This window comes from Lissotriton helveticus, chromosome 1_1, assembly GCF_964261635.1.
Source record: "Lissotriton helveticus chromosome 1_1, aLisHel1.1, whole genome shotgun sequence".
NCBI classification, from domain to species: domain Eukaryota; kingdom Metazoa; phylum Chordata; class Amphibia; order Caudata; family Salamandridae; genus Lissotriton; species Lissotriton helveticus.
Window position 1 is genome coordinate 2,125,740,136 of NC_136057.1, and position 24,288 is coordinate 2,125,764,423.

A 24,288-nucleotide genomic window follows, 5' to 3' on the forward strand; every position below is an offset into this window, starting at 1 on the left:
AACCTGTTTGACACTATTACTAATCTCAAATTGGCACACTCCAATATGATCATCTTAGGAGACTTCAATCTCTGGGAAGAAGGGAATGTCAATAGCCATCTGCGGGATCTTAAGCATACTTGTGCTAATTTAAATCTCTCCCAGCTGGTGGAAGATCCAACACATCGAGGGGGTCATACCCTTGACTTGTTATTCTCTAACCAGTCCACGACTAGGATTCTAAACATAACTCCCCAGACCTGGTCTGACCATTATCTTATCCAGTTTATTATTAAGTTGTCACACTCGGGAGACAGGACTGGTCAGCAAAGGGCTTACAGGAGAGGCAGGGAATGGGCGAAGTTGGAGAGGACCGGATCTTCCTTATTGGAACTGGGCGTTACCCACTTTGCACCCACACTGACTGTTGAAGAAAACTACAAAGTGCTTACTAAACATATTGAGGACACCTTGGATCAAGTTATCCCTATAAAAGATATAAAAACCAAAAGCAAAATCTCGGCTCCTTGGTATCGTGAGGAGTTGAAACAGCTTCGTGCGTTTCGTAAGAAGGCGGAAAGGAAGTGGAGGAAACGATACGATGAGGAAGATAAAAAAAGATCTTAGACAGATACAATTGCAATATAAAGAGCAAATCCTCAGGGCCAAGGCAGATTTTTATGCCAGTTCAATCATTCAAGCGCCCAACGGGACCAAAGCACTATTTAAAATTATTATAGACCTCTCCCCCATATGTATAGAAAATAAAATTGTAGCATCCCACAAATTATGTGATGGAATCAACCTACACTTTCAGGACAAGATTGCAAGTATTGTGAACACCTAGCATGATAACGATAACGTCGTACAACTCAACCCTGAACATAGGATTGAGTGTGATCCACAACTGCCGGCCTACCTGGACAACTTCCAGACATTAACAGAAATGGCTTTTGACAGCCTGGGAGACAATGTTTCCTCTGTTACTCCCCTGGATCCTTTTCCCCATAAATTGTGGAAATCTCTCGGGCGTAACACCTTTCCATGGCTGAGGCAGATTTGCAACCAGTCTCTGGAAGAAGGTAAGGTTGCGGAATGTTGGAAATTGGCGGTGGTGTCCCCCCTGATTAAAAAGCCCTCCTTTGACCCATCAATACCGGCTAACTTCAGGCCCATTTCTCTCCTTCCCTACCCGGTGAAGATTCTGGAGAAAGCAGTCAGTAGGACCCTGTCCTGTTTTCTGGAGAACTTTTTACTGGATAAAGACCAGTTTGGCTTCTGCCTGGTGCACGGGACTGAGTCCGCTTTGACTACAATGATGGATAACCTACGTATGCAGGCCAACAGCGGGAATATTACTATTTTAGTACTTCTCGATATGTCGGCCGCATTTGATACGGTGAACCATCTCCTACTGGTGGAAAGGCTGAAGAGGTTGGGAGTGAGAGGTCGTACACTGCAATGGCTTCAGTCCTATCTGGAAGGTCGTCAGCAGGTTGCAACCTTTGCACCTTTCTCCTCTGGTAAATCCCCAGTTGTTCATGGGGTGCCGCAGGGTTCTGCAATTAGCCCTATTTAATTCAATGTCTACTTGCAGCCCCTGTTTTCCATCATAAAGTCCTTTGGAGTCGGCTTAGTCAACTATGCTGACGATACCCAACTGGCCTTCTCCTTGGAAGGGGAGCCATGCAGTATCGATGGACTAGTTCCAGCAATGCATGCGGCAGACGACGGATTGGCTCACAAGGAATTCTCTGCAATTTAACAGCGGAAAGACGGAGGTGATGCTTTGCTCTGTAGGCAGAATATCTAGACAATTGCCTTGTGACTTCAGACTCCTACCAGAGGAGGACTCACTAATCCCGGTTAGGAAAATTCGTAATCTGGGGCTGCTGTTTGATGACGACCTCCAGATGGAGTCACAGGCAAATAAGACCGCTAGCATCTGCTTTATTCTCATCCGCAGGCTACGCAAAATACTCCCCCCTATTACTGAAGGAGAAACGTCCTCTGGTGGTAAGTAGCATTGTGGGTAGCAGGCTGGATTACTGCAATGCCCTTTATCTGGGAGCCCCTGGGTACATCTTTCAGGGATTGCAAAGAATCCAGTCTGCAGCAGCTAAACTGGCCCTTGGTAGGATACAGAGCTCCTCTTCTACCATGGCTTTGAGAGAGCTTCATTGGCTGCCCGTCAGGGAAAGGGTCCATTTTAAAGCTCTGTGTATGGTTTTTCGAGCTGTGCACGTGCTTGGCCCTGTTCCCCTACAGGAAAGGTTCATGTGGTATCATCCCACAAGGCAGCTTCGCTCTTCCAGAGCTGGCCTGTTGACGATCCCCCGGTTTAAACGGGCCAGGCTTGGAGGTAGGGCTTTTAGCAGGGTTGGCGCTCGCTTATGGAACAAGCTCCCTCAGAGCCTCAGATTAGCCAGCTCTCTGCTAGAGTTCCGTAGGAATTTAAAAACCTGGCTTTATCCCATGATTTAGTTCTCGTTCCCCTCCCTCTGTTGTGTTCCGTCTATACTCTGGTTATGGATAGTTCTCGGTCTGAAACGCCAGGATGCCCGTAGGGTGACAGTACGCGCTGTATAAAAGCTAAAATCAATCAATCAATTATTGATGAGAGTATGATCTTGTGTAAAGGGCAGCTGCTGTTTAGGCAGTAAATTCTGAGCAAACGAGCTCGCTATTGCATCAAGCTTTACATGCTGTGTGAGAGCTCGGCTGGCTATGTGTACAGCTTGAGAGTGTATACAGGTAAGGACACAACTCTTAACCTTGCAGGTTGCCCTCCCATGCTAGGGGTCACCGCAAAGATCGTATGGGAGCTTGTCCAGCCACTTCTTCACAAAGGTTATAACCTTTATGTGGACAATTTCTATACAGGAGTAGAGCTGTTCAGAGAGCTCCACAAAGCTGGCACTGTGGCTTGCGGTACAATTCGTTGTCGCTGCAAAGGATTCCCGCAGGAGCTTGTTTGCATGAAGCTCCAGAAATCCCAGAGCACTGCGTTGCATTCCAATGAACTGCTCACAGTCAAATTCTCAGATAGGCGTTACGTGTACGTGCTCACTACAATTCATGCTGAGAGCACTTCCCCAGTCACAGTTGGGGTCAGATGGCCGAAGTCCACAAGCCCACCTGTATACTGAATTACAACAAGTAAATGGGCGGAGTGGACAAGAACGACCAGGTTCTTCAGCCATACAAAGAGAGTCTTAAAACTCGCACTTGGTATAAGAAACTGTTTACGCACCTGATCCAGATAGCAACATACAATACGTGTGTTGTTTATTGTGAGACCATCACAGGAAGACTCATGTCTTTCCTCGACTTTGTCTGTGATTGAAAGTCTTACTGCTACAGAAGCAGCAGCCTCCACTTTATGTGTTCTAGGGGACGTGGCAAGGCTGCAGGAGCGACACTTTGCTGATAAAATTCCTGCAACACCCAAAAAGGAGCAACCATGTCGTCGTTGTAAAGTGAGCTCGATGCAGGGAAAGAGGCAGGAGACTCGTGTTTACTGTCCCCAGTGCCCAAGTAAGCCTGCCTTCTGTTTTCCTACTTGCTTTATGTTGTATCACACTAAAGCAAAATAGTGGGAAATTGACTGAGGTGGACTGCCAATAGGTAAACCTTTCCATTGGTGTGAATGGATACCTACTGTCTGTGGGCCACTCCTTCACTACGCTAGCAGCTGCAGAATATTTCTTCATCTACTTCAGGAAATCATGAACTTCTCAACACCTTTATCTGCTTTCAGAACGTGGTAGTTGTTTTGTTCGCCAATTGACAAGTGCATTATAGTCCCCACGCTGCACATACTGGTGGACAGAAAATATGCCATGTTGTCATGGAGTACCCGTGTTTCACATTCAACCGTTCTTCGTAGTTTATGTTGTTCTCTTCAGGAAGCTTTTGAACATTTTCAGCATATTTGCCTTAGTTTCAAAGGAGGATATGCTTGCTCAGCTCCGAGAAATGTTTTTGCAGCATACTCTGGCATCCCCCAACTTGCATCCACAAACTGGAAGGAGTTGGATAGAGCATTGTGAAAGCATTGTTAGCATGTGACAGAAATGTTCACTCACGCTTCAAGCAGCTAGAGATGGAAGGCATTAGTATAGGGTCTCTTAGGAATTGGACAGGATTAGTCAGGACTCTGAGGACATACACACGAACGGGTTAGAACAGCTTACGGTAGGTGCGCTTTCCGAGGAATATTGCAAAGGTAGAAGGCAGATAGTAAAGGTAGTAAAGATACAAGTCCTGACTTCATCTTCACCCATAGATTCAAATCCATTGCTGCCACACTCACACTGAATTTACTGTAGTACTTATGGGTCAATGCTGCTTGTCATGTTCATACTCCGTTAGAACTTAGAAGACGGTCAGTTTGCTGTATGATAAGTGCATTACAGTCACTGCAGATAACGGTGGATTGGACATTTGCTACGTTGTCACGGACTACCCGTGTTTCACATTCATCGGTTCTTCATAGTTTATGACGTTATCTTTTGCAAAGTTCCAGCATGTTTACCTTAATTTCAAAGGTAGATATGCTCGCTCAGTTTGAGATATGGCCTATAAGGATATTTGGACACCCCCCAACTTGCATCCACAAACTGGAAGGAGTTGGATTTAGCATAGTGAGTGCGCCAAAGGCGCATGAAAGACATGTCTTCCTGAGCCTCACGTGGCTGTCTTGGAAGCCAGTAGTAAAGGCTCACTCGGCATGCGTTCGGTAACGTTCAGGAAGAAGGAGGGGGAGACTTGACAGGTGGTAAAATGTAGTCAAACTCATTATATCCTGTGGCATATGAATGTGATGGGCCCTTGCATGGCGGCTGTATGTTTGTGTGAGTGGAAGTGATTTGGTTGTTTGGGCCTGTGGCTGGCGGTATGGAAGTCTTGTGTGTGGTGTGTGAATGGCCTATGAATGGACCATTAAGCAGTTGGTGCCTTGACAAGGCTTTCTGGCTCACCTTCAGAAGGCTTGGCTTCAATATTTTTATACTTTGATAAGTATTTGTGCTTTGAAGCCATTGTTTCTGGAGGTGCTAAAACCAACCAGTGTAAGTGGTGGATAAGCTTTATTAAATTAGTGTTATATTTATAATTGTGGCGGTTTCATGGCCTTTTGTCATTTTTTTGTGAAAATGGGTAGCAGGGTCTTTCTGCCCTACCTCAGTCTCCACCTAGGTAAACAATCACATTTTTGAGTAGTAGACAAAGGGGGAAGTACAAGGGTGAATGACTTCCGTGGCTCTCACAGCTTTTATTTTTACCCAACATGCCCTGCTAGCCTCACATTTAGTTCTAAAAACCTCTCTTTCCACACATTTTTGTGTGGGATAGATGTGGCATCACCGGGCAGACACAAATTTCTTACCACCCAGCGTTCCCCCAGGTATCCCGATAAAAATGGTGCCTCACTTGTGTGGGAGGCCCAAGTACCCGCGACAGGCTAGGGCCCAAAACGTATTGAGCCAACATCAAAATTTCCTATCACAAAATGTTTTGGGCCGTTTCCAGTCGCGGGTACTTAGGCATCCCACACGAGTGAGGCACCATTTATATTAGGGGACCTTGGGGAACGCTGGGTGGTAGGAAATTCATGTCTGCCCAGTAATGCCACAACTTTCCCATTTTTTTTCGGAAGACTTTGGGGAACGCGGGGTGGGTGGAAATTTGTGAATCCACGCAGATTTCAGAACTTCCCACCACAGAAATGTGAAGAAAATATGTTGGGTTTTTTTTACAATATTTTAGGTTTGCGAGGGATTCTGGGTAACAGAACCTGGTTAGAGCCAGTCAAGTCACATCATCCTGGATTCCCCTGAGTGTCTAGTTTCAGAAAAAAATGTATAGGTTGGATAGGTTTCCCTGGGTGCTGGCAGAGCTAGGGTTCAAAAACTACAGCTAGGCACTTCGCAAATAAAGGGTAATTTTTCATTGTGAAAATGTGGTTTGTTCACGTTGTGTTTTGAGCCGTTTCCTGTCGTGGGCACTATGCCTACCCACACAAGTCAGGTACCATTTTTATCGGGAGACTTGGGGTAAATCAGATTTGTAAAGCAATTGGTATTACCTATTGACTTTCTATGCATTTCTGCCTTCAAAAACAAAGACAATGTGTAAAAAGAGAAGTCATTTTGAAAAATGACCGATAATTCTCATGCTAGTATGAGTATTCCCAATTTCGGAAATGTGCAAATATCTACTGTTTCTAAACTCTATATTGTGTTCCCATTTCTGAAATACATAGAAGTCTTTCATACCGAATTTTCCATGTACACATTTTCCCAGAATAATTGCTATATACCCGGTACATAATAAAAAACCATTGCAAGACGCTCGTCAGTTTTTGGCTCTAGGTTCGTCGGGTTCTTGGTAAACCTACAAGTCCTATATAGCCCCACAACCAGTAAGGTCCATTGAATGTAACCGTATATTGCTTTCAAAGAGCTGTCATAATTAGAAGAAGTTACAGGTGAAAACGTTGACACAAAAGGCTGTTTCTTTCAACAAATTTTCCATTTTTGCTATATTTAACTGTTAGTTTCCATAAAGAAACCTTGATGGATTTACAGAAATGACCCCTTGCTGAACTCAGCATTTTATCTATTTGTTTTAAATGTGTAGCTTTCCAGGATCCATTATTGCTTTCATACCATTTCTACCATTAACTGGAAGGAGATTGAAAGCACATAAAATAGCAAAAATAGGCTATGTCCCAGAAAAATGCCAAAACTGTGTAAACATATTTGGTTTTCCGACAAAAGTCGGGCATTCCCTAAAAGCTGGGGAAATGGTGATTTCAGCCCCACAAACCCTTTATTGATACCATTTGCAGGGAAAAACCCAGACCCTTTAATTTGCAGCACTTTTTCCCCATTTTTTACAAACAAAACCCCAAATTTAGCTGCATTTTGGCTAATTTCTGGGACCCCTCCAGGGGATTCCACAAACCCTGTGTATCTTTAGAATCTCCATGATGTTGGAAGAAAAGGACGCAAATTTGGCGTGGATACCTTATGTGGTCAAAAGGTTACAGAGGCCTAATCACAAACTTCTACAAACAGCCAAAAAAAGGCTCAGCACCGTACCCCCTCACCTAAACCCCCCTCCCACTCTCGCCTTACTGGTTGAACAGGGTAGATGGCTGGTGCACAGTATTAATGAAACTATAAAGCTGTTACATTTTAGCGGCCTTTGAAATTCCATATCGTGCTCACCTCGAATACTATAGCAATAAGGGGCAAGAGGGAACTAGTTCACGTGTAGCTTAATATACTGTAACTCCTTCATAGGAGGTACAAGGATTACCTAGGACTAAAAATGAAATATACATTCAATACAGTAATAATTATTTTAACTACAGTACCTGCATCGCAGTATGTAAACTTCTTCTGCACCATGAGGTAATTGTAGCCCTTTTTTCTTGCTTCCAGATCTTGACTTCTTTTGTTTGCATTCTATGACTAAAATAACAAGATTTGATCAATTCTTCAATCACACAGTAAACAGGACAATAGGAAAGATAGAAAGGCAAAAATATTATATTACAACTTGTTATCCTATACATAATTTATGTTTTTTAGCTTTCTAATTCTAACAATGTTACAGCTGAACAGAAGATATCAAAAGCAACTTCTGTGAAGTAATAAAAATAGATTGACCATGAAGAAATCTTACACTTTTGATGGGACATAAAGCAGACAACACGTCTTGCATTACAAGGGATACAAATTAAGCCGGAGGCTGGTGGGTAGCATGTAAATGCATATGTTTCCTGAGCCAAGCAGAGAGGTAGGGCTTTGGTCCAAATTTTCAGCATTCAGATGCAGTTGCAAAGTTGCATGATTAACTATACCAGGGAATGCTAGTGACGTGACCTGTCAGAGGCAGAATTCCAAAGCATACATAATAGAGGTGGCAGAGAGAAAGAATTCCCTTCAAATACAGACTAGTCAATTCAGATCTGAACTCAGCTGCCTAACCTTCTTTCTGTACAAGTGTTTGAATATGAAATTCACCCGCATGACTATATGAATTTAATAATCAGACCTTGTGCATTTGGACCACTATTTCATCTTTACTTGGCCTCTCTTGAGTAACTTATTAAGGATCATCCGGTATCCTGTTTGTGTTGTGCAACTGAAGTATAGATCATATTCAGGTTGGCTTGCAATGGTGGTTTAGCTGGCTCGCTGTTGCTGACTGGATGTCAGCAATCTCAATTCAGATAAAACAGAGGTTCTCATTTTGTTCGAGCATTCGTCCCTTTGGACTTCTGAGTTAGCCTGCGAAACTCCGCCAATAAATCACTCCTGTACAGACTGATAAGAATCGGAGTTTTAAAGTAAGATTTTCGTTCTTTTTCGTCCCAAATTGAGAATGCTAAGTCTAGTTGTTTTAATCATTTAAAGATTTTGATAAAAATCTTGCCTTGCACCCACACTCTGTTCATTTACTGTTATTCACGCACTAATAACTCACGACCTGACAATGCAAATAGCATTTATTTTTGGCTTTCAACCTATCAGATACATCTCCAATTGGTTCGAAATTGAGCTACTTGATTACTATTCACCTTTACATGACATGCTCCAATAGACAGTCAAATTAGTTCTCTCCACTGGCTCGCTGTTGAAAAACCTATCAGTTTTAAAAGCCTGTGCATTTGCTAGAAAACATTACATGGCTCCGGTCCCGCTTTCATTAACGATCTGCTTAGCTTTTGCTCTTGCCTCCTAAAGTGACAACGGGCTGCTTAACTGGCTGCTTTACTTTAGAATTCTCTCCTACTAGTTTACGTCAGTTCAAACTAGTACACTACCCTCTACAATGCTATTAAAACCTGGCTAATTATCAATTACTTATTAATTTCCCTACGGCTCTTCTTTATAGCGCCAGGACACCTTCAGGTAAACAAATGAATACTTTAAATAAACAATACAATTCCACAGTTCACACTTCAAAAACATTAAATACTTATTCTACACAAAGAGTTAGAAAGACTAGCCAAAAGAAACAGCCCCCCTGTTTTTAAAACTATGTCAGTAACACGGATTCCCACAATATAAACAATAGACTTTTCTAAGCTTGAAGAACACAATATTTAACGGTCTGTTTTTTAAGAAAACGTGCAAGAGAAAGGAAGATTCTAATAAGGAGTTCCCCGAGATAAACTAAAACAGAGTGAATTTACTGGTATATGGTGGTTGGAGAGTGTCCGATGAGAAGCCAAGACCGCATCCTATGGAAAAGGCGCTTGCTCATTTTCACACTAGAACAACTTAAACTAACATCTACTCAGTGAGCGCTCAGAAAGCTGCCTAGACGTAGTGAAGAACTGTAGCAAAAGGTTTGGTGATGATTCCTGCAGCACACTAGCATGTTCAGGGTTCGTTAAACGTTTGGTCTGTGGATGTGGACGAGTCTTAATATTCAAAGTATCCTCAGTAGGTAGACTTCTAAGAGTGAAAAGTAATTGCAAGAAAGGCATAGCCATTTGCATCGACTTGAGGAAAACGTAAAGCATCCAATCGTCATTTTCTGGGCGGATGGTCATTCCAGCATGCATGCCGACACCCATTTGGGAAGCTTTTGGATACGTTTATCAGCCAGCTCAGCCTCACTTTAGTCACATAGTTTTGCCATAAAATAATCTCTTAAAGCAGCAACTGCATTAACGACTTCAAGATAAGGCTCTACCACTGTTGGTCGTCGCTCAATTATGTAGTGTTCTTAGACAATTGAGACTTTCAGTGCAGTGGCATGCCTGCCGTTTGTGTAATTTCTTGAATCCTCCTGAAGCCAAGAGATTCAAATTTGAGACATTTCAGCAGTGAAGCCTTAAGGGTGGCAATGAGAAGCTGAAGAGAAACAGAAAAAAAATATCTACCCATGTGTATCAAGGGCAAGATAGCAAGCCTGAGGATGAGGTAGTCCCCCTTGTCCTTCAATTCAGATTTTCTACTTTATCAGTCCACATGAACCCACACCGTTAGAAATGGGGGTCTCTAGTTGGCAGAGGTAGGTACCTTTGTCCAAGTAGGGACCCTTGCTTCTAGTCAGGGTAAGGGGGACACACTTCTAAAATAACCCATGCTCACCCCCTTGGTAGCTTGGCACGAGCAGACAGAGGCAGTGTGTAAAGCATTTGTGCACACATACAGTAATGCAGTGAAAACACTACACATGGACACCACACCAGTTTAGAAAAATACATAATCTTTATTTAAACCAAACAAGACCAAAACAACAAAAATTCACATACAGTAATAAAAATCTGACTTTCAAAAGGAAGAAACAATTCTGTTCAAAGCAATTTGCAGATGCGACACTTTCAACACAAAGTACCTTGGATGCGTCAAAATCAAAAGCAAGAATAGCCACAGGAAAGGTGATGAGTGGGTTCCTTAGGCGCAGGGAAGGTGATGCGTTGGTTTCTTACTGCCACGTAGGGGAGGTGATGCGCCTGTTCCTTACTGAAGGGGAGGTGATGCGCCTGTTCCTTACTGTGCAGGGAGGTGATGCCCCTGTTCCTTACTGAAGGGGAGGTGATGTGTCAGTTTCTTACTGTGCAGGGAGGTGATGAGTCGGTCTCTTACCGAGGCCCTGGTGTCCTTGTAGACTTGATGCGATGGGTGAGAATTGGGGACGCATCGGTTCTCGATGCGGCGGTGCGCCCGCTCCCAGTCCCACGATGCGTTGGTTCTTGCAGCCGCACAGCAGGGCCGGCGTCTGAATCGGGGTGGTGATCTCGGCCTTCGTAGACCGTTGCACATTGATGCGGCGTGCAGCGATTTCCCGAGCCGCGTGCAGGCGCTGCGTCGGTTTTTCAGCTACACTATGACGATGCGTGGAAATGCTTCACGCACTGCTGTGATGCATCGGAAACAGGTGTGGATGCGTTGCTTTCCAGCTACCGAGAACAGGAACAACCACCAGAGGTCCAGAACAGCTCCAGGCACCTCTTGGCATGTTAGAACTCCCAGCAAGGAAGTTCAGGTGTGCTGGGGGTGAAGTCTTTGTGTTCAGGAGACTTTAAAACGGGAGGCAAGCTCTACTTCAAACCCTTGGAGATCTTCTTCAAACAGGGGACACGGCACACAGCAAAGTCCTTGCCCTTTCCTGGGCAGAAACTGCCACTGCAGGGCAACCCCAGACAGCAAACAGCAAAGGGGCAGTACTTCTCCTCAGTTTCTCCAGCTCTTCTCCTTGGCAAAGGTTCCTCTTGAATTCCAGAAATGATCTAAAAGTCTTAGGTCTGGTCTCTCTTTTTATAATACACAATCCTTTGTTCTCTGTGGCAGAGAAGCTCTTTGCCCAGCCAAAACCAGTTCTGTCCTCTCTGGTGCAGCTTCCTGGCAGGAGGTGGAGAGAGCATTGTCCTTGGCAGACCAGATGTGAAAGAAATCTCCTCCCCCTACTCTGAATGCAGCCCAGGTCTATTCAGCCCAGCCCTGACTCACCCTGGAAAGACAGGACACACCTAAACCCCAGTCCCTGTCACTCCAAAGCCACACTGTATGGTTAGGCAAGAAAATACCTACTTTCGAAAAGTGGTATTTTCAAACCCAGAATGTAAAAATCACCCCCAGTAAAAGATGCATTTTAACATGCTGAGTTCAGACATATCAAACTTTATTTTCGCATCTTGTTCCCATGGGCAGTAATGCTCGTAAGATGTTATGAGCATACTCCCCATTCTATCCTATGGGACAGATAGCCTTACAATAGTAAAAAGAAAATGGGCAGTATTTCACTATCAGGACATGCCACACATATCAGGGCATGTCCTACCTATTACATACACTGCACCCTGCTCACCAGGGTACCTTGGGCCTATCTTAGGAGTGACCCACGTGTAAGAAAAGGGAAGGTTAGGACCTGGCAAATGGGTGCCCTTGCCAGGTCGACATGGCAGTACTAAACTGCACAGAGACACTGCAGTGCAGGTCTGAGCTACATTTACAGACTGCTTATGTGGGTGGCACAATCAGTGCTGCAGGCCCACCAGCAGCATTTGATTTGAGGTACTGACTAGTAAATCAAATATGCCAATCATGGAATCACCAATCCATAACAACAATATACAGGGAGCACTTTGCACTTTGGCAGTGAACAGCAGTGGCAAAGAGCCCAAAGCATCTAAACCAGCAAAAACGAAGTCCAACACACAGCAAAAGATCAGGAGGCAAAGGCAAAAATACAGGGGTAACCCACGCCAATGATGCCAGGTCTAAGACTGGCCCCCCCAGCTGAAATGTGGGGAGAACTACCCACCCTCTTGGGAGTTCTCTTCACTGAGGCATAAAAATCTGGACAGACAATCAGCATTGGCGTGTTCTGTACCAGGATGGTGCTCCACCTTGAAGTCCATCCTCTGTAGGGAAATGGACAACCTCAACAACTTTGTGTTCTTACCCCTCATCTGCATTAACCATCCGAGGGGCCTGTGGTCAGTATGAGCCTGGAAGTGAGTCCCAAACAAGTAGGGCCTCCGCCTCTTCAGCGCCCAGACCACAGCAAAAGCCTCACGCTCAATTGCACTCCACTTCTGTTCCAATGGAAGTAACCTCCTACTAATGAAGTATACAGATAAGTGTAGGCCCTCCTCATACAGTTGAGAGTGCACAGCTCCCACACCATGCTCTAAAGCATCTGTCTGCACTACGAATTCCTGCGAGAAGTTGGGTGCCTTGAACATGGGTGCCATGCACATTTCAGGGCATCAAAAGCTTTTTGGCAGGCGTCAGTCCAGTTCACCTTCCTGTGCTGCTTCCTGGAAGTCAGCTCTGTCAAGGGGGCAACAATTGAATCATAACCCTTGACTCATCTCGTGTAATTCCCAGTGAGTTCTAAGAAGGCTCTCACCTCTGTTCCCAAACCAGAATAGTCTCAATCTTGGGCTGTAAGGGTGCCACCTGGCCGCTCCCTACCTGGTGTCTAGAGTACACCACCGAACCCTGCCTGATCTGCCACTTGCTTGCCTTGATCAGGAGGCCTGCCCTCTGCAGAGCCTTCAACACTTCCCAGAGGTGGTGCAGATGTTCCTCCCGAGTGGCACTGAACACTGCAATGTAATCCAGGTAGGCAGCACTGAAATCCTCCAGTCCAACCAAAACCTGGTTGACCAACCTCTGAAAGGTGGTGGGGGCATTCTTCAACCCAAAGGGCATCACCCGGAATTGGTAATGTCCTTCTGGGTTTGAAAATGCAGACCTCTCCTTGGCCCCATCAGTCAAGGCAATCTGCCAGTACCCAGATGTTAAGTCAAACATACTCCGGTACTTGGCAGCTCCCAACCGATCTATGAGCTTATCAGCTCTGGAGATGGGGTAGTCATCAGTCCTGGTGACTGAATTGAGCCCTCGTTAGTCCACAGAGAACCGTAGTTCTGGCATGGCACTGGGAGCGGCAGCTTTTGGGTCCAAGACCACTGGGCTGGCCCAAGGGTTGTTGGAGGGCTCGATCACCTTTAGCGCTAACATCTTGCAGACCTCCTCCTTGATGCAAGCTTTGACCCAGTCAGTCACTGAGTAAATTTTGTGCTTCACAGTGGGACTGTCCCCAGTGTCCACATCATGGACACACCACTGAGTGACACCAGGGGTCCGGGAGAACAGAGCAGCAAACTGTCCCAACAGTTGGCAGCAGTCACTCTGCTGTTCAGGAGTCAGGGCGGGGGAGGGGGTTATACCGTCCACTGACCCATAAAGTTCCTTAGCAGACAAGAGGTCAGGAACAGGCTCAGTCTCTTCATCCATTCCAGCATCTGTGACAAGGAGCATGCCCACTTAGGACCTCTCCAAGTGGGGCTTAAGGTGGTTCACATGCAGGACCCGCAAAGGGTTCCTTGGAGACTGTAAGTCTACCAGATAGGTGACTTTACTCTTGCGCTCCAGCACCTCAAATGGCCCAGTCCACTTATCCTGGAGCGCACAAGGCTCCACTGAGGCCATGACCCACACTTTCTGACCAGGCTGAAAGTCGATCAGAGTGGCATTCTGACCATACCAACGTTTCATCTCTTCCTGGCTGGCTTCCGGATTTGCCTGAGCGAGTTGCCTGAAGCACTTGGTCTAGTTCCTGAAGGCCAGGATTTAGCTATACATATCCTGGGGAGGTTTATTGGGAGTTTTCTTCAAGCCTACTTTGACCAGACTTGGAGGTCCTCTTACAGGATGCCCATACAGGAGCTCAATGGGACTGAACCCTAAGGACTTCTGCAGTACCTCCCTGTAAGCAAACAACAGGCATGCTAAGAGGACGTCCCACTTACACCTCATGGGTTCACCAAGTCCCATAATCATGTCCTTCAGGGTCTGGTTGAATCGCTCAACCAGCCCATTACCTTGGGGGTGGTAAGGAGTGGTGAACTTGTAGGTAACACTGCACTACTGCCACAGGGACTTCATATACTTAGATAGGAAGTTGGTACTCTGGTCTGACACCACCTCTCTGGGGAACCCCACGTTGGAGAAAAACCCCATCAACGCACGACCCACCACAGGGGCTGTCACAGTCCGCAGAGGGACGGCTTCCGGGTACAGGGTGGCATGTTCCACCAAGACCAGGATGAACCTGTTGCCCATGGCTGTCTTGGGATCCAAAGGCCCCACAATGTCAATACTCACCCTCTCAAAGGGGGTGCCGCCTACAGGGAAAGGTTGGAGAGGAGCCTTCCACTTCCTCCCACTCTTTCTACTTGCTTGGCAAGACCTACAATGCGTGTCAGAGTGCTTGCGCATTTGGGGCCAGTAAAAGTAGGTGACAAGCCTTTCAAAGTTCTTGTCTTGCCCCAAATGCCCTGGCACAGGCACAATATGAGCCAAACCCAGTAGGAAGTCTCTGAAGCGCTGGGGTACCACCAGCTCATGGGCTGAGCCAGGCTCAGCAACCTTAGGCTCACTATACAGGAGACCATTCTCTAAAGCCAGACAGTCAATACACATCCTAGCAGAGGCACACTGGATGGCTAAGCAAGAAAATACCTACTTTCTAAAAGTGGTATTTTCAAACACAGAATGTAAAAATCACCCTCACTATAAGATGCATTGTAACATTCTGAGTTCAGGCATACTAAACTTTATATTCCTATCTTGTTCCCATGGGCAGTAATACTCATAAGATGTTATGAGCAAACTCCCCATTCTATCCTATAGGGACAGATAGCTTTAAAATAGTGAAAAACTAAATTGGTAGTATTTCACTATCAGGACATGGCCACACACCTCAGGGCATGTCCTACCTTTCTCATACACTGCACCCTGTGCACAGGGGTACCTTAGGCCTACATTAGGGGTTAGTTACAGGTAAGAAAAGGGAAGGTTAGGGCCTGGCAAGTGGGTGAACTTAGCAGGTCGGCATGGCAGTACTAGACTGTACAGAGGCACCGCAATGGCAAGCCTGAGATCTTGTTGCAAGGATGCATGTGCAGGTGGCACAATCAGTGCTGCAAGCCTACTAGCAGCATTTTGTTTACAGGTCCTGGGCACACACAGTGCACTGCACCAGGTACTTAACAGTAAACCAAATAAACCAATCATGGAAACATCAATCAATAACAACAATTTACAAAGGGGGCACTTGCACATTGGCACTGAACAGCAGTGGGAAAGTGCCCAAGACATCTAGACCAGCAAAACGAATTGTCCCTAAAAACACAAATAATATTTCACAATTTGGAATGCCAGAAATGAATGCTTGATCTGACAGTCTCTTACAATGAGAGCACACAATGTTAATATTTCTCAAAGCTGCTTGGGCAGGTGAAGGTAATATGGAACGAACATTCTCTTGAGAAAAAACCTTTGATATAAACACAAGATAACACTTTAGTGTTAAATTACAAATAACTGGCCAGAGGCCCTGTATGTGAAATCTTCCCTCCAGAGTGAAAAAAAGTAACTGAGGTCAACTATTACTATAATGCATCCACAATACTAGGGCAGCTCCTGTAGTAAGTATCATCATGGATACCTATTTGGTATTACTTTTTCAGACAGAATTCTTTCTTGAAAATTAGGGTTTCTGTGTTTCTGCACACAATTATGTAATCAGGGTGTCTGAATTTTTCTAACGAAACTAAACACCTAATCTTGATAGTGAGTAAACTGAATGGCTATCATATAAAAGAAAACTCGAGAGAAATGTTTTAAGCCACAGGACTACATGATCCTGAGTGGCAGGTATTCACCAGGGGAAGGCTACGCCAAACATAAATGACATTTCCTGGTCTAGCTTCAGGGCCCAAATAAAACAAGCATTGGCAAAGCCAATAGGTCTCACCAATGGGTGACCAGAAATTGGCTTTGGCAATTGGGTTTGGGGGGCTAACAGGAAATAGATAACAGGATGATTTAAACAAGCATTTGCAATGCAATAGGTCTCGCATTTACACGAGTTTGAGCTATTGACATTGCAAATAATAATGCCTTTTATTTTTATTTATTTTTTAAAAACATAAATAAAAGGCATGTTATTTACAATGCCAATAGCTGAAACTCTCGTAACTGCGAGACCTATTGCATTGCAAATGCTTGTTGAAATAAAGTTTCAAATGCTCCCAAAGAAAACGAATCAAACAAAAGGCAGGTTATTGACCAACGGCAAGTGGCCTAGAGATCGCTGAACTATTTTAGGAACACTTTCTGTATATGCTACATGTATAACTTTCTGAAAACTACAATAAAGAATTGAAACATAAAAAAATAAAAGAAAGGCAAGTAGAAGAATATGGCAAAGTACAACATATTAATAGCCTGGTCGGAAGGTGAAGCTAATTTTTCTTGTTATAACAAGCAATTTTAAGTAAAGCAGATCATATTTCCAGAGAACCTCATGTCTATGGGAACGTCACTTACCACGGTAACCTCCGACATGGCCTTGTGACGTTGGTGACCAACCAAGGCGTTACAATTTTGTTGCCTTCAAAAGGGAGCGTGGGGGTGTAGATCACCAGCTTGAGTGTGGATGTAGTTTCAAGGGAGTGAGAACAACACGCTGAGAGGCTGAAGTTACAAACCAAATACTGCGCGGGGAATCTATGCCTCTCGCAGAAGTGGCAATTGCTCCTCCTAGGGAAGCCACCAAAGAGACACACAGTAAATGGCCTACCTACACATGAGGCTCTGTCATCCAACACGCGCAGTCTAGTGTTTATAATTAGAGCAGTTGATAGCCTGTTGATTGCTTTCTTGTAGTCAGGTTTACGGTGCATTACATATAGAACAAGCAATGCTGGGGGAAGCCCAGAGGTGGGTGAAAGTGAAGTGCAGCCCGGCAGCGCAGCGGAGCACATGCCCGTGCTTGTCGGGCAGCCTCGGGGCGCACAAACAGGCTCGCCGCAAAAAGGGACCCAACTCCAGGAGCCTTCCCAGCGCAAACAAAGACGCCCCCTACATGCAAATGTGAAACGCGATCTCGCGCCGACAAAGGAACTCACTCTCTGCTAGGAAACTCGATGTCGAAAACACCCCTCCGCATCGACAAAAGTTCTCACCCTAGGATAGTTGTGCATGAATGAATATAGCATTTTGAGGTGCCCGTTCAATCCTGCACTAGGCGCTTGCTCAAGCTAAACAAATATAATTGAGAACACAAGCCCCCGCCCACCCTCCTTCTGCCCCTATATGTTTTAATAACAAGGCAGATTAGAACAAATATTCATCCAATCCAAGCATTCGTAGAACCCCCACTAAGCCAGTGAAGGTGTGGGTGCCGCTGTCCATGAAGCCTTTACGCGGGTGGCGCTTACTTTCAACTCCCAACACCAACATGCTTTTAAACAGCTGGATCCCCCCACCTTTGCTGAAAACACCTTGCTCCCACTGCTGCAAGTCACCGGCACCTTGAGTCGTCGTGCTGAATGGTGCATGTCTGTTCATTCACCAAAGCACAGAAATGTTTTAATAACTAGGTACTGGAGTGATAGACATTGGCCACATGTGAAGTGCTAGGGTTTATGGGCAGTTCCCACCACAGATTGCTAGTAATGTAGGATGCCAACCCCGGAGTATTTCGTGGTCGAAGGTGAGAGTTGACAGACGTCAAACTGGCCATGGAAATGGGAGGCGGGGCAAATAGGCCTCAAACTTCTAAAATGGTAGCGAGGGTGCATTAGGATGGACTGGCGAAGGAGAGGGGAGTGATTCCTGATAAGCCAACAGGACCAGAGCAGTCAGTAGGCTGTCGGGAAAAGCTGACAAAGCCCTGTCCTAATTTCTCAGTGTGGCCCATGACGGATAAAGGACCCTCAGAGGAAGTCGAGGTCAGAGAATGTCTCCTGAACACACTCAACCAACCATGTTAAATTCATTATGTCCCCGGTCACTCAACCCATGTTAAATAGCGCTTTGTGCGCAGTCGATTGTCGTTGCAGCGCTATAAATAACAGGTGCAAGTAACACTCCGCAGAAAGCTTCTCCCTTCTCTCCGTCCATCGTGATCATGATTAGACCCTCTGACCTGAGAAACTCACCCAAGAGATGCATTTGTATTTTGGAAAACCAGATAATTAGATCAATGGAAAAGGTACACATTACCATAATGTGCTATTTCCCAACTTCCCACTCGACATGAGATATGCATTATGTCGCAAAGAAGCCACATTATTAAAAGCAGACTAAATGTTTCGTTGTCTGATCCGTCTGTGCAGTTGTCTCCCCAGGCACAGAAACTTGGCGAGCCCTAGCTGCTCTCTGCTGGCCAAGAATGCCTTTTGCCACACGCAACCTGCTCCTTCCCGAGCACACACCTGAGTGCAGAAATGTGTTTCTGCGGTGCTGCAAGAACAGCCAAGTTAGAACAATAGTACAGGGAGGATTGTGAAAGGAAGCTTTTAATCATAATTGGGAAACCGACAGCCACCGATGTCTAGCGCTCCGAAGGGTGCTGGAAAACGCTGATGAATGCTTCAAGTCTCTGTGAAATGGGAAGCACGCTTTCACCACATCTGCTGTTTTTTTATTTGCATGAGGCTGAAGGTAAACCTTCATTGCGTGTTTGTTTAGCTTTTGCCGATAGCGGTGTGCCCACTTTCAACTACATCGCCTCTTGACACTTCCAACGGCACCTGGCTCCCTATTACCCAGGAAGGATGGTAGAATAAGGGAGAATTGCCACATGCATAGTACACAATCTGCCATTGGTATGTCAAGCGCAGGGCCGGGGTATTCCTTTCCAAGTGCTGTTTTGAAATATTAGAACGGAAACCGAAAACAATAGTCCCGGAGGAGTTACTAAAAGAAACGGGCATCTATCTGCCAGGCCCGGAAGGTTGGGTGTGGAAAGGCCCCGAGGGAGTGTGAGAAACTTAAGCGCACAAGTTGCTTTCATATCAACTACAGCTCTTTGTTGGTGCCTCGGGGCAACATAAGCGAGGAAAAGCAGCCCACCATGTTTCAAAGGGAAACAAGCAAAAGTGAAAGCACGGCGCGGCGTGTTACCTAACCTTGGAGAAGTGTGGCTCAATGGTGAGAGCAGGCAGACCTTGATGCAGAGCTCCGGCCAGGGACCAGGGTTCGATTCCCGCCTCGGCGGGTCTCGGGCTCATTAATTCCCCATACCGGATATTCTCGCCTCAGTGCCTGTTCTGATCATGGGTCCCACTCTGCAACTCTGGGCAATAGCTTGCTTAGTCTCCACAACGGCCCCCACAACTCGAGGGATGCCTGGTCTGCACCATGGGGGTGCCCAGGAGTGGACACTTCACAGGGAAAGCCAGGAAGGGTTCCCTTGCGGTATTCGTACAAGCGCCGGGAAACCCACTGCGGGTAGCTGTGCGCTATACAAAAACATTTACATTTTAACCTGAAACACCAGGAATGCAGCTGCCAGCCTGTGCGCCGCTGCCCGCACCCGAGACCCAAACGCCGTGGGAGTGAAAAATTAGAGAAAAGGCGGGACATGCACCCGTCTTAGGCCAATTGCGTGCTTTCATTATTGAAAGCCACACGCAAAGGTCAATGGAATGTGTGAGAGCTGCCAGACCCACATGGAGAAGTCTCGGGGAAGTTTTGAGCCCTCACAAGAAGCCTCCCATAGAGCAGCGCATGCGCAATGCGCTAGGCTCCACCTAAAAAGAGCTATGGAGATAGTTTACTTTTATTTCATCAAGCCTTCTGACAGTTTCACACATGAGGACTTGAATTCACTACGTGGTGTGTGTAGTGAATGTTATAAAATGGTTAACTAGATTACATTTTATGTGAACGGGAAAAACGCGTACTGTGTATGGCGTTCTCTCTGCCGGGCAAGTCTGAAACTGGGGACTTAATATTAAATGTCTCCATAAGTAAAAAAAAAAGGCTGAATTAAATAGTTCCTCCTTAAATTAAAGCACTAAAAGGAGTAAAAAGGAACCAAGAGTTTTTAGAAAAGATTAAAGGCGACCAGAGAAGAGGCAACTAAGAATTAAGCTCGATTTAATACACACATTGAGGGTGAAGTTACCCTTTGGGATCAAACATGATGTGGGATTATCCCTCTCAATTATGTGAACATTTCTGACAGTGTGGTAAATCAGTGTTCCCGGTTTTGCAATTCAGGTCCTATTTGAACAGAGGAGAGCATGACCGGTGTAAAATGAGATTTGCGGTGGCACAGACTGAACTCAGGACAGCTGAAGCATAGCTACATTGCTGACCACTTTGCAACTATCTTTGTGGGGATTCAGACAAGTTTTGGCAGGGCTCAGTAAAAGTAATGAGGCATTTTATACTGATGGAGATACATGATGAGATTAAGGTACGGTTTGTAGGGACATGATTTGGGACAATTGTGATCAGCACTTAAGAGTGACCAAAGCAAATGAAGATTTTTTATAAGTTGAAATGTTCCTCCAGTGTGCTCTGTACCAATGCTTGCAGTTTCAACTGGGAAGGAACTGACTGCCCAGTCATAGAATTTATTCCACAGTATTGCCGTTGGAGATGGGCATGTAAAGGGCTTTGGATGGGGAGAAACTGTCGAAGGGGATCGGTAAAAACACTAATTCAGCAATTAGCTGCAGGTTGCCAGAAGGTCCGTAAACAGAGAAAATTCTCAAGACACAAGCAGATGAGACACTGAAGTTTCTCCGCCTAAATAAAATGTGGCATGTAAGACTACACATCTCTCTAATTTAATATGGTGGTACCCAGCAGGATCTTGGGCAGCCGTCTCCAACCAGTAGCTCGGGAGCTACTGGTAGCTTACCAGCACCATCAAAGTAGCTCTCAGAGGTGAAGCCAAACCAATCTGATCTCAGGGACCTGTTGATAACACTCAAACACACACTCTGTTGGCCTATCAATCAATCAATCAATCAATCAGGGATTTATAGAGTGCACTACTTACCCGTGAGGGTCTCAAAGCGCTGGGGGGGGGGGGGGGCATTTGGGCAGCTCAGTTTATTTGAAAAGCCAGGTCTTGAGGCTCTTACTGAATGCTTTCAGTGTGGGGCTTCGTCTGATACTGAGGGGCAGTTTGTTTGCCTGCGATGTAGGAGAAGGATCTGCCTCCTGTTCTGGCTCTGTGGATGCGGGTGATTTCGGCCAAGGCCTGGTTAGCAGAGCTGAGGTTTCTCTTGGAGGTGTAGAAGAAGATTCTTTCGTTGAGGTATTGGGGTCTGGTGTTGTGGAGGGCTTTGTAGGTGTGTGTGAGCAGCTTGAAGGTCACTTTTTTTCGAAGGGGAGCCAGTTGAGGTCCCGTAGGTGCTGGGTGATGTAGTCTTTTCGTGGGATTCTGAGGACGAGTCTGGCAGCGGCATTCTGGACAGTCTGGAGTTTGTGGAGCAGAGATTTGTTGATTCCGGCATAGAGGGCACTCCAGTAGTCCAGCCTGCTGGTGCTGAGTGCATGGGTGACAGACTTCCTGGATTCGGGAGGGATCCATTTAAAGGTCTTGCAAAGTATGCGGAGGGTGTTGAAGCATGTGTAGGTTACGGTATTTGTCTATGGGTCTGTCACATGAACCACCTTTATCCACTTTAAATCTACCTAAGAAGGAGATTGGCCATGTTATATGCCCTTCTCTATCAGTCACACAGTGTGTGACATCAAAGAATAGTGGGAGCAGTAACCAGGGCTGACCTACCAAAGTGTGTGACTGCAAGAACTAGAGTGAAAATGGGTTAGTTGGGAGCATGATCAACCAAAGAGCTGAGGGAAGAGAGGATGCATCCAGGGCACATAAAATTAGAAGCGTCATATTTATTTGTGTGTGGGTGTGTGACATTGTGTCCTTCCCTAATAAACAGTGTTGGTTCCTTCAAGCTACTCCTAGTGTCAAGGGCTGCCAAATATGTATGCTGGTCCCCATCATAAGAGTATTATCTGACACAATTGTGCTTGTTCATGGTATAATTATGCCATTGCCATAATATTACATACTGGGCATACAAGTCTAGTAATTACATACTTGCTGCCATCACTGACATATTAAGAGCATGACTGGCTTGACTTTAGCCATTCCTGACAGAGTGGCAACCGCTTCTCCCATATTAATGTCCATAACTGATATATGTTGGGCATCCAGCTCTGGCACAGTGGTAGCCCCGGTTTAATGGTGGGCATTATTAGCATAACAGATGCATTATTAGTGTTATGGTGAGCAAGCATGGCCTATGATTTCAATTCCTGGGTATTTGAAGCAGAATTTGTCCATCCCTGGCATTTTTACATGGCGGTACTCAATGAAAACGAAAAGCTGATGTTTAGGGACTGTGTATTTTCTAACAATGAAAACAAACTGATTAGATTTTTAAGAAAAAATTATGCTTTTTCTGAAAAGGTTTTTCATTTGGAAAATTGAGTTTGATTGCTGGAAAGTGGAAAGTGGTTTTGATAGAAAAATAGCTGTATTTTTAAAAACGAATATGCTAATGAAGACAACCCATTACAATTCTAAAACACATTTAAAGTTGTTAGCTGAATGATAATTCAATTTGAGTTGGGGGGACTTACTGCTGTGGTAGTACCCTTTGTGGCACACAGCATGTGATGATTTGAATTGTACTTGATTATAAGCATTCAATATTGATAAACGTTTTCCCAGCATTCTGCTTATAAAACTTCATCTGGAATGTTTGGGTGGTGACTCCTGATAAATCTTTCTTAGGGTGGTCATAGTGTAATGTTAATACATATCATCAGCATTTTACAGTGATAAAATATGCTAGTAGCTCGCAGGACTTTCCTTGAGTAGAATTAGTTCTCACTACAGAAAAGGTTGGAGACCCCTGGTCTTGGGGCATAGGTGGTCCTAAGTGAAAAAGGCATGCATGTCGGAGTTGTCCTCTTCTATGATAGTGAAGCTGCACACCAATGAATTTGTACAGCTTACTCAGAAAAGGCCTAAGACTTCAACAATGAATACTAGCATGTACATGTACATAGGTGGAAATATGACAAGTCCTACAACCCCATGTCCCAAGAAGCATGATGGAGTGGAGGAGAGGAGAATAAGGCTTAAGACTGGTGGAGACTAGACTAGGATCGAAACCACAAAAGCTGTTCATTAAATTAAGGGGTGAGCAACAAGTGCTAAGAATGGGAGATTTGCACAAAGGTGGCTATATCTACTAACAAGCTGAACAATACTAAAAAAAAGGTTGAAGTGAAACACCCAATACTAAAAGCCAAAACTTGCGAATTTTACACAGAAAAGAAGGGCTAGTTGGAGCTGGGGTAAGTGAGTTGGTATTTACTCCCGAAGTCTCTCTCTACAAATTGAGGTATACAAATTCCTGAAAACAATTAAATTAACATTAAACAGAAATCTACAGCAAGAATAATGGCAGAGAATGGAAAGGGGTAAAGGATAGAGCGGTCCTAAAGATGTGAAATGAAGCACAGGAGGTGAACACAGAAAGTCGATAGGATGGCTGAGAGGCTAAGAAGAGCCTCAGAGGACATGTTATGTTATATGAATTTGTTACACGCATGTCTACTCATGAGTGTCCCGGCGCGAGACCAACAGGGTGCGGCAGTGGGCTTCAAGTGAATAGATGTGTTTTCATTTTTTTTTTATGCAACAGGATCCTGGATAGTACACAGGACCAGAGGAAGAGCATTCCAGGCAACCATTGCTTTAACTGAAAAGTAGCTGCCCCCCCATCCTCTGATGCTTAAAACGTGTGACTTGGGCAAGGCATAGGGACGAGGAGCGCAAAGAGCGCGCAGGAGCTTAAAAGGAAACACGCCTCTGCAAGTAAAGAGGGCCACATGCTTTGAATCACTAAGTACCAACAGGGTGTAGTGCTGAACAGATCACAAATCAAATAGTAGGGCAGGGTCACCTGCTGCCCTTAAAGCG

The 24,288-nt window shown here is 45.2% G+C and overlaps 1 protein-coding gene across 8 annotated transcripts in view; it reads right to left on the reverse strand.

Annotated features, from left to right (window-relative positions):
• Positions 1 to 24,288, reverse strand: part of ZNF644 (zinc finger protein 644) — a 679,952-nt gene that overhangs the window by 44,432 nt on the left and 611,232 nt on the right. For all 8 annotated transcript variants that reach the window (XM_078646188.1, XM_078646205.1, XM_078646197.1 and 5 more), the window contains one exon: positions 7,364 to 7,460. In XM_078646188.1, coding sequence (XP_078502314.1) covers positions 7,364 to 7,460 — 97 coding nt within the window. The remainder of the gene's footprint in view (positions 1 to 7,363; positions 7,461 to 24,288) is intronic.